General features: G+C 40.8%; 2 protein-coding genes across 3 annotated transcripts; one reads left to right on the forward strand and one right to left on the reverse strand.

Annotated features, from left to right (window-relative positions):
* Positions 1-140: 140 nt before the first annotated feature.
* Positions 141-2910, reverse strand: ccdc59 (coiled-coil domain containing 59). The gene is made up of 4 exons (XM_061030355.1): positions 2663-2910; positions 1585-1936; positions 973-1081; positions 141-565 (listed from the first exon to the last, which is right to left on the reverse strand). The coding sequence occupies exons 1-4, from the start codon at positions 2802-2804 to the stop codon at positions 401-403; spliced, it is 768 nt and encodes a 255-aa protein (XP_060886338.1). The 5' UTR covers positions 2805-2910; the 3' UTR covers positions 141-400.
* A 208-nt stretch (positions 2911-3118) lies between these two features.
* On the forward strand, positions 3119-13794 carry mettl25 (methyltransferase like 25). Of its 2 annotated transcripts, XM_061030350.1 has the most exons (13): positions 3119-3407; positions 3559-3720; positions 3861-3967; positions 4352-4924; positions 6135-6282; positions 6761-6829; positions 8373-8467; positions 8724-8753; positions 9320-9393; positions 10056-10149; positions 10424-10498; positions 10967-11038; positions 13555-13794. In XM_061030350.1, the coding sequence occupies exons 1-13, from the start codon at positions 3191-3193 to the stop codon at positions 13660-13662; spliced, it is 1824 nt and encodes a 607-aa protein (XP_060886333.1). In that variant the 5' UTR covers positions 3119-3190; the 3' UTR covers positions 13663-13794. The 2 variants fall into 2 exon arrangements, with proteins under 2 accessions (XP_060886333.1, XP_060886334.1); XM_061030351.1 differs by lacking the exon at positions 6761-6829 and having other exon boundaries at positions 3120-3407.
* The last annotated feature ends 1084 nt before the right edge of the window (positions 13795-14878 follow it).

A 14878-nucleotide genomic window follows, 5' to 3' on the forward strand; every position in this document is an offset into this window, starting at 1 on the left:
CACACACACACACACACACACACACACACACACACACACACACACACACACACACACACACACACACACACACACACACACAAACACACACACACACACATAAAAACACACTGCTGCTGCCGCTTAAAGAACTTTACAGGGAACTTTTAAGATTTATTGATTCAAAGATTTGCCACCCTTTTCTTACACTGCCCTCTTGTGGTGGAAGATGAAAACACACACCAGCATTAGGTACAAAAATACAGTGAATGGAAAGAGGCAAAGCGACTTATTCAACCCATTGCATCACAGATAAAAGTGTTGTCAGTGTTAAAAACACAGTCCTTAAAGTCTCTAGTCGAATAGAGGCAGGGTACTTTCTTTCCCCGTGAACAGTTCAGCCTCAGCTCTGGTTGGAGAGTCATTTTCCTGCTCCTTGGATCTTTTGAAGCAAATACTCCATCTGGAGGTTCAGGTTGGGCTGTCCTTTCTTTGTCTTCTTGCTCAGCATCTGGAACGTCTCCACCTTCTTCTGTTTGTACCTCTGGGTGGCTTCTTCTCGCTGCTGCTTGTTCTTCAGGTACTCCTGGTATAAACAGAAGAACAAGACAGTGTGTCACATGAGAGAACCATGGTCCGTTTCGGAGGCACCGTCAACAACCCTGATTCATGTGCAGAGAAAAGATCATAAACGTCAACACTCGTGCTACTGATGTTTAAACCAGATTGTATAACTCTCGTCTGTTGTTGATTTTCAAAACCTTTGCCTGTAAATTTGTCGTTTTCATTTATTGTGAATTCAATTGTAACATTTCTGTTATTCTAGGATGCCTTGCAAAATCAGGCAAGGGCACTGAAGATGAAAATTAATCTTTCATACAAATAGGATTCACTTATTGAAGAAAGTCAGACAGCAGTGTGACCTGAGGTGAAAAAAAACAACACATTTTTCTTATCGTTCATAGTCAACAACAAACAACACAATGTTTTCACCTCTCTCTTATTTTTCCGTTTATCCCTGACTGCTTCAAATTCCTCTTTGGTCTTCTGGTAGGATGTCTTCTTCAGCAGTTTTTTCCTCATGCGGTTGCTGATTGGCAGACTGCAAGAGAAAATTAGAATGAATTGAAATGACGTCAAGCTAAAAAAAAAAATCTTTGTTGTTTTTAAAGAGTTCAGAATGTGATGCTTTTTGTCCCCACTGATCTGAGCTTTCTACACATGAAACATTTACTGGTACATATGAAACAATATTATTTAATTAATTGTTCAAATGTTGCACCACAAGCAGCACCAATTTGTTAAATGTCATACAGCTCCCCCTAGAGGCCACATGGCTGTTAAACTGGGTTTTTTTTTAAAGCTCTGAGAAAGATGCAAGAATATGTTTTTCTCTGTCTTTACTAATCACAGGTTTGTTAATGAACATGATTTCTTTAGTTTTCTGCAACATTTCTCCAAACTTCCAAATAAATATATTCTCATAAATTAAAATTTCAGATAATGACACAACAAAAATAAGTAGCGTTGATGCTATATTATCAACTGGCTGATGAATCTATGTAAAATTTACATTGTAAAGCAGCGACTCCACACCTCTCTCACCTCTCTTTCTCGGGGGCTGCTGATACTCCCGAGTTCCCAGCGACAGATTGCGTGACCTCAGATCCACCAGTCGCCTCTGGGCCCGGATCAGCAGCTTCACTCTGGTGTGCCGTGTCGTCGATTTCGTCGTCTTTCTCCTGTCCTTTCATTCTCAGTATACTCCTGTTCATTCTATTCGTCCAGGCCTCATTTCTCAGTTTCTCTGCCTCAGCCATGTACAGATGTTTGAGGTGTTCTGGGTACTCCTCCTTGTAGAGGGGTTTAGAGTCGAGGTTCTTCCTCTGTTCCTTCCGCAGCAGCTTGTTGTACTCATGTTGGACTTTTTGCTTTCTCTTGAAAGCAAACCCCTGACCTGAAACCAGAAGACACATCGTGATATGTCAGGTTTATATAGAGAGATTCTTCATCATTATCAGTGCTATCAACATGATCATACTGGTGTTGGAATAAACTAATATTACCCATGATTCTTACATCAGAAACCCTCAAATACTCATTTATTTAACATAGTTATACCGACACTTTACTCTGGGATTTAATTTCATTATTTTCTTCTACATTCTTATCAGAGTGTTTTTGTTTTGCTTTGTTTTTTGGTTATTTTGTTTTTTATATGTGTATATGTGACTGTGTGTACATATGCATACATGTTTAAAAAAAAAAAAAAAAAAAAGGAAAAAGGAAAATTGTATTTCTGTGATTGGAAATATCGTTTTGTATTTTTTTTTCAATAAAAATATTTTGGAAAAAAAACAAAACATAGTTATACCGAGGGATCAAACGATTACCCTGCAATACAAACGATAAAAATCAATACAAGCTATTAACAATTTGATTTAAATTATTCCCAAACTAATAAGATAGTTATGACTGATCTAGTACAGATTTTAAAAAGTCAAAATCTGTAGTTTTATTATCTTTGGGTTTAATAAAATGAACAGATATTAGGTAGATGATGTCGCTTTGTTTACTGTCTCTTTATCAATGCAGGGTGAATTTAATAAAATAAAACATTTCATCCATTATTCAACAGCTGTTCCTTAATAGTGTTTTGAGTGTTGTGTCGAAATGAACCTACCTTCCTTAATGCTGCCCTCGAACAATTTATTGTCGGGGATCCATTTCTTCTTAACACCTTGAGGGTTATTTTTTCTGTTCTTCCAGTTGCCATCTTTCCGTGTAAAACGACTTTGTTTCGTTTTTTGATCTGTCGGTGCCATTAGAGTCTCTTTTTTTAATCAGGAAAAGTGGATTGTTTTTAACACCCGTGAGGCTCGGCTGCATGTACTTACTCTTACACACGCGGAGTGATGACGTGTGTACTGCAGACATGTTAATCGTATACCGAGCACTGAGGTTATTGAAAAAAAAAATGTAGTTAGTTTCGATATTGCAGACTACAGTTGTTGGCGCAAAGTTTGGATTCATTATCGCACTGTAGTAATACGTAATAAAATATCATACACTTTCATGCATGTCATATGTGTTTCACGTCAAATACGAAATCATCGAACTGTATTATCGACTGCTCATGCTTGGGTGTTCATCAACAGTGGCCGCCTGCCTGCATGTTGCATTTTAGCTCCTCTTTAGAGAGCTTGTTAAGATGACGTCCCCTTCACACAGCCTCACAGAAATACAGCGGCGGATAGATGAAGTCAAGCGGTTCCTGTCTAACACTCTCAGCATCGCCAACGCTCACACTGTGGAGTTTTACACTCACGACGTGTGGGAGCGGTTTGTGGCCGTGTCTCCTCACGAAGTACTGACGACGGTAAGATCATGCAGTGACCAGCAGAGGGAGCCAGAGCACAAGACAACAGGTGAGTAGAGCTCAAAAAGTAAAGTGGAGTTTATAAAGTAGACTTTTTTTAAGTGTTGCAAGTGTTGATTTTCTGTGCACATTATTATTATTATTATTATTATTATTATTATTATTTTATTTTTCAACATTATCTCTGTCTCCCAAAACAGAACAACCCAGCACCACCTTTGGGTTTTGCAGCAGCACGAGTCGACTTGTTGATACCGATGAACTGCTGCAGGCGGCCAAGGCTCACTCCCTCCCTGGACTTGGAGTTTGCATGAGCAGAGATGAGCTTCTGCAGGCCCTCTGGGGGGACAGGGGAGGGAAAGGTAGGGCAAAGTGGACTGTCTGAATATGCAACCTTACATGCTGAGAGAAGGAAACCACAGGAAGATTGACAAGAATGTGAGATTTGCCATGAAATTTCAAATGTAAACATTTTCTTTTTTTCTCGCTCTGAATACTCCAGCTGCTGTGCTGGAGCCGGATGAGTTTATGAACTCGAAGAAGTCTCATGAGGTGCAGTCCATGTCTGAGGTGGTGGCCTGTCTGGCCCAGCACTGTGGAGTCCAACAGGTAAAGTTCAACCTTTCAGTATTAAAACATGACTTTTAAAGAAAGTGGGCCCAATAATAAAAAGAAAAACCGCAGGGGGTTCAGGGTGAAACTGTCTGTCACTCATAGGCCTCAAATAACTCTTAACACCTACAGTATCACGTAAATAGATATCACTACACAGACTAAACATACACATGCTTTAAAATAATTATATTCTATTACTCCATAGTGGGTGGATCAGGTTTTTCTCAAAAGAATTTGGAAAATGTTCTTATCATTTATACCCAATCCATCAAACTAAACTTCTACTTTTCTTAAACCAGAGGAGGTAGAGACGCGTCGTCCATCTTTATACGCACCTAATGATTTGTGTTCTTCTTGCAATCTTTCTGCCTAACTCAGGTGATAGATGTCGGCTCGGGGAAGGGCTACCTGAGCTCCTTCCTGTCTCTGCAGTACGGCCTCAGAGTCTACGGCATCGACTCCTCCAGCACCAACACCCACGGAGCCCAGGAGAGGAACAGGAAGCTGAAGAAGTTCTCCAGGGTGTACCAGAAACACAGCAGGGCCGCGAGGACATGGGGAGAGGCGTCGAAGTCCCCTCAGGAGGATGTAATAAAGATGAGAGCTGGTGTTAAAGGAGAGGGTGGAGGAGGAACTGTGACAAAAGAGGACGAGGAGGCGGAGGTGTCAATCAGCTGTCCTGACATCAGTTCTGCAGTGGAAAGGCATTCAGAGCCGCAGTCAGAAACAGACGAGCTCTTCCTCAGTGCCCTGTCGGTGGATTTGGTTAGGACTACACCTACCAGAGTTCCCCCCACCCAGCTGAGCGACGAGGAGAGGGAGCGGAGGAAGAGGGAGAACCTGGAGAGGAAGGCCAAAAACAGAACCGACAGCTCCGTCACCGTTTTTTCTCCCCTCACATCTTACGTGACGGCGGAAACAGAACTGCGAGAGCTCATTGACGAGCTGGAGGTAAATAAAATACGAGGGTTGGGGTTTGAATCCGACAGATGGCTACTTTTCCACATGTCATTCCCTACTCTCTCTTCCCCATTTCCAACACTATCCACCGTCTTGTCAATTCAATAAAAGCACAAAAAGCACAAAAATAATTCTTTAAAAAATGGGTGTAACACACGCAGTATCACCCGGGTCTTGAAGTCACAACTTTGGCCACCAGCGGCACATTGTGATCATGTTGAGGTAAGAGAAATGTGAGAGCTGGAGGTGGTTTTACACACAGAATCGAGGTTTCACCAGGGTTGTGATAACATCTAACAATGGGAAGGAAAGAAAGAATTCAAACTGGTGCCTAATATTTAAAAAAACTTAGACTTTCAGGGACTTCTCGTTACCAAAGTGAGAGATGTGTCAGCTCCGTTTTGACAACGATCCATCAGTCTGTGAGCGAGAAACTGATGTTCAGAGGTTCTTTTATTTTCATTTCCTGTCATTTTTTTTTTCACACGAGGATAAAATTCTGTGTGGATTATTTGTGAAGGACAGTCTGAAGCGGCCATGCAGCCCGTCATTGTCGTGTCAACTGAAAAGAAACGTGGGAGGAGGAAATTGTGTAGAGGAGAGAAAAAAAAAAGGATTGATGGACTTTGTAGACTCATAGACGGTTCATAATTCTGCATCATGGTGCCTACATTCTGGAGCACGTTTCACTGATTTGTTGGGACTTTTTTTAAAAGATGAAACTTGAAACTTTTTGCTACAGCGCCACCATCAGGACTTTAAGCCAATGAAGTGAGGACAATTTGTCAAAGGTCTTTGTGTGCCTTGTTGGGTTTATGTGTATGCATTGCAGTCAAGTTTTTGCACATTTTCATGAAGACGGCAGCACACGACCAAAACAATTGAAAGCCATTAACTCTAAAAATGATATTTGCAAAAACACGAGGGCTTTGCTGTTTGTTTGCAAAGCAGTGATGGTGCAGAAATGAGACGAGCCATACCTCAGCTTCTGAGATGTCAGCCGCAGCAGCTGCACTTTGCATTACTGGAGCAAATGTAAGGATGTTATTGCGGTGACAAAATGTGCCGCGCGTCATCATCGATAAATTCTACCATCGATCTCCATCCGACCCCCTTTCCCATTCCTCTCGTTTTCTTCCTTCTTTTTTTCTCTCCTTTCTTTATTGAATGCTTTTTTTTTTTTTCCCCCTCCTCATTCCAGGATGCGGTCATGGTCGGCCTGCACACGTGCGGCGACTTGGCTCCCAGCACCCTGAGGATGTTTGTGGCTAAAGCAGAGCTGGCCGCAGTCTGCAGCGTGGGCTGCTGCTATCACCTGCTGTCTGAGGAGTTCGACCCCGCCAGACAGGGTAACCACACACACACACACACACACACACACAATGGCAGTGACACACTGATACACACAGAAGGGACAGATTAGTGCGTTTGTGTTTGTCTCTGTCACTCCACCCAGTTTTTGCTTACATTTTGTTTCCGTACATGTCCTTCCAATTCCTCCTGAAACACCTGACGTCTTCAATTTATCTCTCTGAGTAAACAAGGTGCTTGCTCTGCTAAGAGTTTTTGAACCTTAGTCAGAGTGCTTTCATGGATTTGGGATATCCGCTGAGAATTAGAGAGACAGGACAGTGGACAGAGTGGGGGAATGACATGCAGGAAAGGTCGGATTCAAACCCGTGCTGCCCGCTCAAACATGGAGGCGTGCAAGCTAACCACTAGGACACCTTCTTAAACTAGTGTGAGGTATTTTCTCTTAGTTTTTGCAGGCTGTTATTTTGTCATCTTCCACACTGAAGAGGATTGTACGTCATCTTTTTACTCCAGGTGCCGTAACGCTGCAAAAACAGGCTGAAATCATCTCGTGTGGTTCTCCTTCCCTGCACACTTTACGAGGTATGAAATCGTCCACGTGCGGGAAGAGAGAGCCCCTCGTTAAAAGTCGATACATCGTCGCGTCATCTCTTGTTTAACAGCGTGACCTTCGACCCTCGCGCCACCACTCCTCTCCCTCAGAGAGCGGAAAAATGATATCACGGTGGCTGATTGAAAACACTCCTTTTCCTCGGTTGTTCCTCCAACTCCAACTTGATCTCTGTGAAAGAACTGAACAAAGACATTCACACACATACGCTCTCTCTCTCTCTCCCTCTCCCTCTCTCTCCCCCGGCTGGCCTTACAGTGCAGCCTGGGATAGAAGCCAGCTCCTGTGGTGGCCTACCTCACCCTAAAAAGGAGCTAAAGACCTGAAAAGCTTGATTATAAAAGCTGGTCGTACATTTATGCAATCCTCTCACTTAGGAGAAATGCATCCTCCATGTTTAGTACCTTATGTGGAATTAGGAGTCCAGTGTGGATGCTCACTCACTAACAATTTTACTCACAACACACACGCTTGAAGATAAGTACATTCAGGAATTTAATGCCGAGAGCCTGCGTGTCTCTTGATTTGCAAGTGAGCTTCAAAAATATTTGTCTTTCTGAGTAAGACTGTGCGTACACGACCTCTTCAGATGCTAAGAGTCTGTGTTTGCGTCCATATACAGCTCTGTGTACATCCTGTAATCCACCCTTCAGATAGAGGAAAAGCCTGTCCACTTCATTTGCCTTCAACAGGTCCTTTGTCAGCAGGCCATGTGCCGGGCACACGGCAAGCTAACCTGACTGCTAACACGTTAGCACGTCCTCAGAAGTTAGCCGGCCGCAGCTGCACATGTTATTATTGCTTTTTTGCGACCGTGTTCCTATGGAAACCCCCCCCCCCCCACCCCACCCCTCGCTTTGGCCTCAGTCACTGACCCTTTTTTTAATAGATGACACGAAAAGCATGGCAGCCTGTCAAGTATAGTCACCCTCCCACTGGGAATCTGTGTGTGTGCTACGCTACGCTATGGCAAGAAATGCGTGGTGCTTTTTGGGGGACTTGTATTTTTATTTATTTTTTTGTGGACTTTTATTAAAGGATATCTTGAGGAATAGTTTTATTCACTTTCTAGCTTCAGTTTTGATTTTCAGATTGAGACCTGTCTTATGTCTGTATCTTTGAAATGAAGATTCAATTAGATTAACTTAGAACAAAGAAATTGGGACAGGGTGGAACAGTTTGCATGCCAGCAGTAGTAAAATGATTTACTAGTACCTCTAAGGCTCACTAATAAATACAGTTTATCTTATGTTTAAATAAAATAATAACACAGGAACGCTGGGTTAAAAATGGGAAAATGTATTTCCCACTTAATGTGTACTTTAAGCCCAGTTTATATGACATGAGAAAGTTAGCAGTGGATCTTCTAATTAATCAAAATTGAAATGTTTTCCTCTCCTGTTATGTCGACGTCTCCCTTGCAAATATCACTAATTCGTACCCTCTGATTGCAGATGTTTTGCAAAGCCTGCAATCAGTTTCCCTCGTATTATCTCTGTGTGTGTCTCCTCACAGAATGTTTGCACAGTGCGTGTGGTTTCCCTCTGAGTCAGTACCTCCGCCACCAGTCCTGGTTCTGCGGCAGAAACGCCAGGATGTCTGCGTGTTTGGTGAGTTGCAGGGGGGAATGTTGCAGAGCAGCGTCTTCCCTGGATAAACATGTTGTTTTCTTCTTCATGTGAGGAATGTCTCAGTCTGTAAACAAAGCATGTGTGCAGAGTAAATAGTTTTTCTTACTTACAACTGTAAGCAGGGAATGTGTGTTTTATTAAAAATGAGGTTTCAGCTAAGTGTCACAAGTGGTTATTACCTACATCAAATTTTTCCTGTAAATTGAACATTTTGCATTTATGTCCAAAAAAACAGGCGCTGGAGAGAGTTTCAGTCGGCCAAGGGGTAAGTAAGGAACGCATTTAAACTGTAATCAGTATTATAAATTCAGTCATCATTGCACAAGAATGTACGTTAAATGGTTTTCTCTGATGAATCATAACTTCACACTCGTCAAATCTAATCAATCAAATTGTTTCCAACCCCAAACATGGCCGCTCACACAAGTTACACAAGTCTGTGTTATCTTCATCCTCAATCTGTGTCATGCATTCAAACAGTCAGCTCGTTAATTCTGCTGTTGTTGTAAGTCTTTGATTGACTTCATTGTATTTAAATTTGAAATTTGGAGCTCGGGGGTTCTAAGCCAGAGCTGATACACGAAACCACCAGCAAGTAATTAGTAAAACATGTTTATAAATGTTAATGTAATCAATGTTGGATTGATTTGTTGACTCGTTGGAACGCGGGGGCTTGATTGCCTGCTCGTCTTGCATCAGGCTTTGAAAGTGTCAGAAATATTCTTCGACTGTTTGTACGCATTCTGGATGAATTGAAAAGCCTTTTCCTGATGCAGTACAAATAAATCGTGTTGAATCACGTTGACTTACACTACATTGTTTCTTTTACAGATTCAGATGGAGTCTCTGTTTTACCGGGCAGTCCTTCATGTTATTCTGAGGGATCACTACAGCTCCTTTAAAAGGTAACACACACACACACACCGCGGTCTGCATCTGGTATCACTTTATTTGATAAATAACAGCATGTATCAAGAACCTTTCATATTCCATAAAATGATGCAGCCAGGTAGAGCTGGGTATTGTCCACAACTTCACAATTCAATTAGATTTAAATTCTTTTGGTCAAGATTCTATTTGATATTGATCAATATGTTTCGACTTCGATTTAATAATACACATAGATGACAGAACTAGCCAGATAACTTATCACACTACTTTCTGATTATTGTTAGATAATCATTTGTGTAATATTTGTATTGGTTAAGAACAAACTGACTCCACGATGAATTTAATCGTTGCATTATTCTTTAATTAACAAAGAATAAAACGCTCTGAAGTGAACAATTAGTAGATTTGATTTCCTTTGATTCTGCAACCTCTCCAGCCAAAATACCAAAGTCTGAGCAGCAGGGATATTAATGCTTAGACTTTAGTATTTTGGCTTCACTTTTGTACAACAGTAGGAGGTGGATACTCGACGTGCATCTTTATATACAGTCCATGTTTGGTTCTGGTTTCTTTGTGAGCGATGTTTTAGTTTTGTTTGTTTGTTTAAATGATTTCAAGGCAAAGATTAGACATTCTTCGGCTGAATATTCTGTCTGTTCGTGTGTTTGCTCTGCAGTGAAAAGCGAGTCGGGAACGTCTACTCCAAGGCTAAATCCTTCGTGGACTATGTGCGTCGAGCTCTGCGCAGACTGGAACTGGATGAATCAAAGGTCAGGAGCAAAAATATTACAGCTTTTCTGGGTTCTGGATTTTCCAGGCACCAGGATGTTTAGGACTTAATCATCTGGTTTGCCCTGGGTATCTATGGCAATGAGGATGACGTATTTGTGCCTGTTTTATATCACTAGCACCTCCAACAGAAATAAAAACCCTCCTTATACTTTGACTTCACATACTTTAACTCCTCATCACAATCCCCTTCCTCCCACTTTTATCCTCCTGCAAATCCCTCCTGTTCTCACTCCTCTTTTTTTTTTTCCTCAGCTTTCTGACAGCAACATCCAGGAGTACCATGACACCTACAGGCCAAGAATGGACGAGATGCATGCCTTTAATATGGTAAGTCCTCCATACATTATCTCTGTATTAAAACTTCATCCTATGCTTCCAGCCACATCAGATTTTTTTTCAGCTTAACTTTGTGTAAAACATTTCCAATGCCAATAAACTGCACACCATCAAATGAGATCACGATTGTTCAGAATGGGGAGAAAAAACAACACCCTCTGGTTTCTACTGAAGCCACTAATTGTGGTGTCAACCAACATAACTATTTTCTCCCATGACATAAAGCATTAGAGGCTTTTTGGGATCAACAGCCAGCTACTGGAAAGTCTCGAGTCATACTGGGTTTTAGTATGTCGTTACAGTAATGCTCTAAAGGGACATTTTGCAGGACGAGGGCCATTTTGAACAGACAGACAGAAATGTCCCTCTAAAAACCACAAAATAAACAAATATATGTATATATTTAAAAAACTGTACGATTAACCTTTTTTTATATCCTTTGATGTCATATCTGTGTAGTTGAAGGTGGCTTTGGCTCCCTGCATCGAGGGTCTGATTCTCCTCGATCGTCTCTGCTACCTGAAGGAACAGGTAGAGTCATTTCTAATTTGACACCCATCAGTCAAATTTTATCTAAAAATAAGATGCATACGTTGGTTTTACACAATGGCGATTCTAGTGTCTGTTGGGGGCCAAGGCAAAAATCAATTGGGGGGCCCGCTAACCAGAGTTCAGCAGGGCAATGAGAGTGAGTTCTGTTAGATGGGACCCCCTTAGGGAGGTTTCCTACCGTCATTGCAAAATCTTTTGCAAGCTGTTACCAAAACATTTTTGGCAACAGCTCTGGAGCCCCCTAGTGGCTCCTAAAGCAGTTGCCTGCCTTACCTGTTGACAAGCAGCTCCTATGATTTTACCATTACGTTATTTTGGTTTCATTTCTGTAAACACAGTATTGCAATAATATTTTTTTTATTGCAGTACAATAATATGAAATAGTAAAATAATGTTTAAACTCAAATGTGCTCTTTTTGTCACAGAAAAAACACAAAAAAAATCACATTTAAGAAGCCAAAGCTACTCAAATGTTCCTCTAAATATTACATTTACTTTTCCTGTCAAGTTTTTGTTAATGTTTAAAGGTGAAAAGTTTGATTTTAACAAGAAATTGAATACATTTTCAGTTCAAACAAATGCATTGGGCTCTTTTAATTCACTGGTACACCTCGTTGATTGGGATTTGTTGTTTTGCTTGTCACATGATGAAAGCCAGGACACAGAAATCTCATCTTGAGATCTGGAAACCCTTTTCGATTCAGACCACTGACAATAATACATGTAGGTGTGGACTTAATTGAAACCAGGCTGCATTTAAACATCTAGAGCCTGTGCAGCCAAAGACAACATGCTGATCTGTAGTCTGAGTCATTGTGATGAGATACGTACAAGCACCAGAGCTTTGAAGTCGTGATTAAACGCAGAGCTGCGTGTCAGATAGACTTCCTTAAAGTAGTCGTGTAATCAAACGTTGCAGCGTCAAAAGTGCGAGTCAGCTTTCAGAGATCTCCCCTGAGGAGGAGCTGAGGAGGAAGTAAAGGAGTGATGGATGGATGGGGATTTGATCCATATGATGATAAGTGTGATGAAGCATGTTTGGCTTTAGAGGAGGAAACACACAAAGAGGTTTGATAAATACTGAACATGAAGCTTTATCATCCAGAATCACAGTGTAGAGTCATGTACATTGGTGATCTTGTGAACAAGAGTCAACATTTTTGGCAACAAATATAAGGATTTAACTAAGTCATAAGTGTTTTTTGTACGCTGATTTACATTTACCTTTTTTTGGTCTATCCACCAATTTTGTTCAGGCTGAAATCTTAACATCAGTTTGTTTAATTTTCTAGAAGGTTTTACAGACATTCAAGGTCCCCAGTGGATAAACCTGCTTACTTCAGTGAACTTTTATCCAGTGTAAACATTAGGTCTGCTTTTTGTTTTGAGATAAATTTCTTAACAATTATTGGATGGATTACCATGAAATGTTGAGGCAAACATTCAAGGTTCCCAGATGATGAATCAAAGGAAGGTGACCATAAAACTCACTAGAATGACCAAATTATCAAGTAAAAATGTTGGTTTTCTCCTTGACCAAGTACCTTCAAAACCTACTAACATTACTGTTGAATAGTCTACCTGACGCGTTAGCAATCTCCAATTGTTGATGTTAGCTTTCAACCAATTGCTAACTAGCATACCAGGTTAAAGTTAATTTAATGCTAACTGAAGCTGTCTGGACTTTGCTGTCTGTAGCTAATCATGAATGTAATGTTGTGTTTAAACCTTTAACATGGCTCCAGGTTCATGTGTATTTTTTGCTACTGTGTTACCTCATCTGCGTTGGTATATTTTAATACTAATTTAGCACATGTTAGCATGCTAACAAGCGTAATCAGGATGATGAATAGGTTAACATAATTCTTGCCAAACTAAATTTGGCAAGTGTAATGTTAACCTGGCTTTTTTTTTTTTTTTTTTTGCATTGTCACTGTAGTTATTTTAGCATGCTAATACTAGCATTTTAAGCTAACACTGCATTCACAGCATGTTGTTTGGACCGGTGGGAAAAAAAAACTGAAGCCTCCATTTATGGAAGCCAGATCCAATGATGAATAATGAAGAAAACGTTTTTAGCACAAGCACTTCCACAGTGTTAGCATCTGCTTTCACTTTTAAGAAAACTCTCCCCAAAAAAACATACCACGGCAAAAGTAGCTCAAAAGGTAGTTCAGGAGATGAACCGCAAGACTAGCGAGGTATATTGGTGAATGTCTCCAAGTATTCTGGGACTTTTAATAAATGTAACCAGCAAAGGAAGACAAACGTACATGAAGAGGAGTCCACCTGAAACAATATTTGTACAGATGTTTCTTTCTCCCTGGGGTTTCAGTAGAGTCATCTTTAATGGAGTGGTAATCATACAACAGGTTATTCCAGCCAAAGCAAAACTGGGAGGAGAATCACGATTTTTGTGATGTGTTTTTTTATTCAGTAATATTGTTTTTTGTTTTTTTGTTTTTTTTAAATTATTTTTAATGTGTGTCCCGCAGGAGGATTTGTCATTCTCAGCACTGGTGCAACTGTTTAATCCCCTGCTGTCACCGAGATGTTACGCTGTCGTTGGACTGAAGAGTTATGAAAGAAAATGTTCAAGCTAACAAGCTAAGTATGATCAACAATCATACTTCAAGAACTGTTGTGGTTTTCTTTTACGCTTGTTTTAATGCTGTGATTTATTTATGCTGTTTCTGTATTCAGTATTCAATATCTTCATTTTTTTATCCTCTAGTGTTTTTCATTCAAATTAAATCTTTATCATTTTTAAGTATTCCTCGTTGATGGTGTGCTCCTTTCCTGCCAAAAAAACACCTGGAAAACCTGTCAGGCCTGTTTGATTGAAATGTATCCGTCTAAGCCTTTTTGTCTTCATGTGTAGTGAGTGACCTGACTCTGGAGAACACTTGTGTTTTAAGGACCATTCGGGGAGCCGGGGGGCATTATGGGATTTAGGACCCCCTCATCAGAAAGAGCCTGGAAACCCCATTTCGGGGGCTCCTCCAAAACCAGAGGAAGTAAGGGAGAAGATACAGAGCAAAGAGGCGCCCTTGACCCTGTTTTACTTCTGTTTTTCTTTGTCGTCGGTCATCCAATATATCATGCTCCTCTTACATGTTTGATAACAAATGTTATAGTCCTGAGAACACACGTGAGTTATGGTGGTGGGAAACACACTGAGGCTGATAGAAGGCAGACACAAGGCGTAAGGTGAAAAGCTGAGGAGGTACCATAAAACATCAAACTGTGAACGAGGGATGCAACGATACACTGAACTATGAGACAAATGAAGTAACACTTTAATACACTTTCTATGCATTTCTACTCTTTCAATACATTTTTAAAGGACTTAAATAGAGATAACAGTTAAACAAATGGTTCAGACCACTTCCTCTGATCACACCTCTCTCTGTTTCTTCTCATCTGTCTCTGTAGCTGACTGTCCATTCTAAAGCCAAAGGTCTGACATTGTTGTTGTGCTGAAACGGTGTCCAAGAGATTTATTTATTTTATTTATCTCAGCAAAGAGAGACGATGCTCTGTGCTGCGTCTGGACCGTGTTTGGCTCCAGCTACTTGTTTTGCACTGACAGCCTGCACTAGAGGCCAAAACCGGCCCGAACACAAACGCAAGCAATTCAAGATGTGAACGCAGCTTCTTCTTTTTTTTTTTCCGGGATATAAATGTTTTTTTTTTTTGTTGTGGCCGAGTGAGTCACGTCCTGTCGACCTGTCCTGCCCTTGGTGCTTGCACGCATGTTTTGCACACATATGTATATGTAAACACACCCTGGTGAAGTGTCTTTCATGTTCCCACATT

Source organism: Labrus mixtus, chromosome 22 (assembly GCF_963584025.1).
Source record: "Labrus mixtus chromosome 22, fLabMix1.1, whole genome shotgun sequence".
Lineage (NCBI taxonomy): Eukaryota > Metazoa > Chordata > Actinopteri > Labriformes > Labridae > Labrus > Labrus mixtus.

Coding starts and splice junctions, on each gene's coding strand:
- ccdc59 (XM_061030355.1), bottom strand. CDS start 2,804: ATGGCACCGACAGATCAAAAAACGAAACAAAGTCGTTTTACACGGAAA. Junction 1,937..2,662: donor CGAGGGCAGCATTAAGGAAG/GTAGGTTCATTT, acceptor TTCTGGTTTCAG/GTCAGGGGTTTGCTTTCAAG. Junction 1,082..1,584: donor GCAGCCCCCGAGAAAGAGAG/GTGAGAGAGGTG, acceptor TTTCTCTTGCAG/TCTGCCAATCAGCAACCGCA.
- mettl25 (XM_061030350.1), top strand. CDS start 3,191: ATGACGTCCCCTTCACACAGCCTCACAGAAATACAGCGGCGGATAGAT. Junction 6,283..6,760: donor GTTCGACCCCGCCAGACAGG/GTAACCACACAC, acceptor TTTTTACTCCAG/GTGCCGTAACGCTGCAAAAA. Junction 10,499..10,966: donor AGATGCATGCCTTTAATATG/GTAAGTCCTCCA, acceptor ATATCTGTGTAG/TTGAAGGTGGCTTTGGCTCC.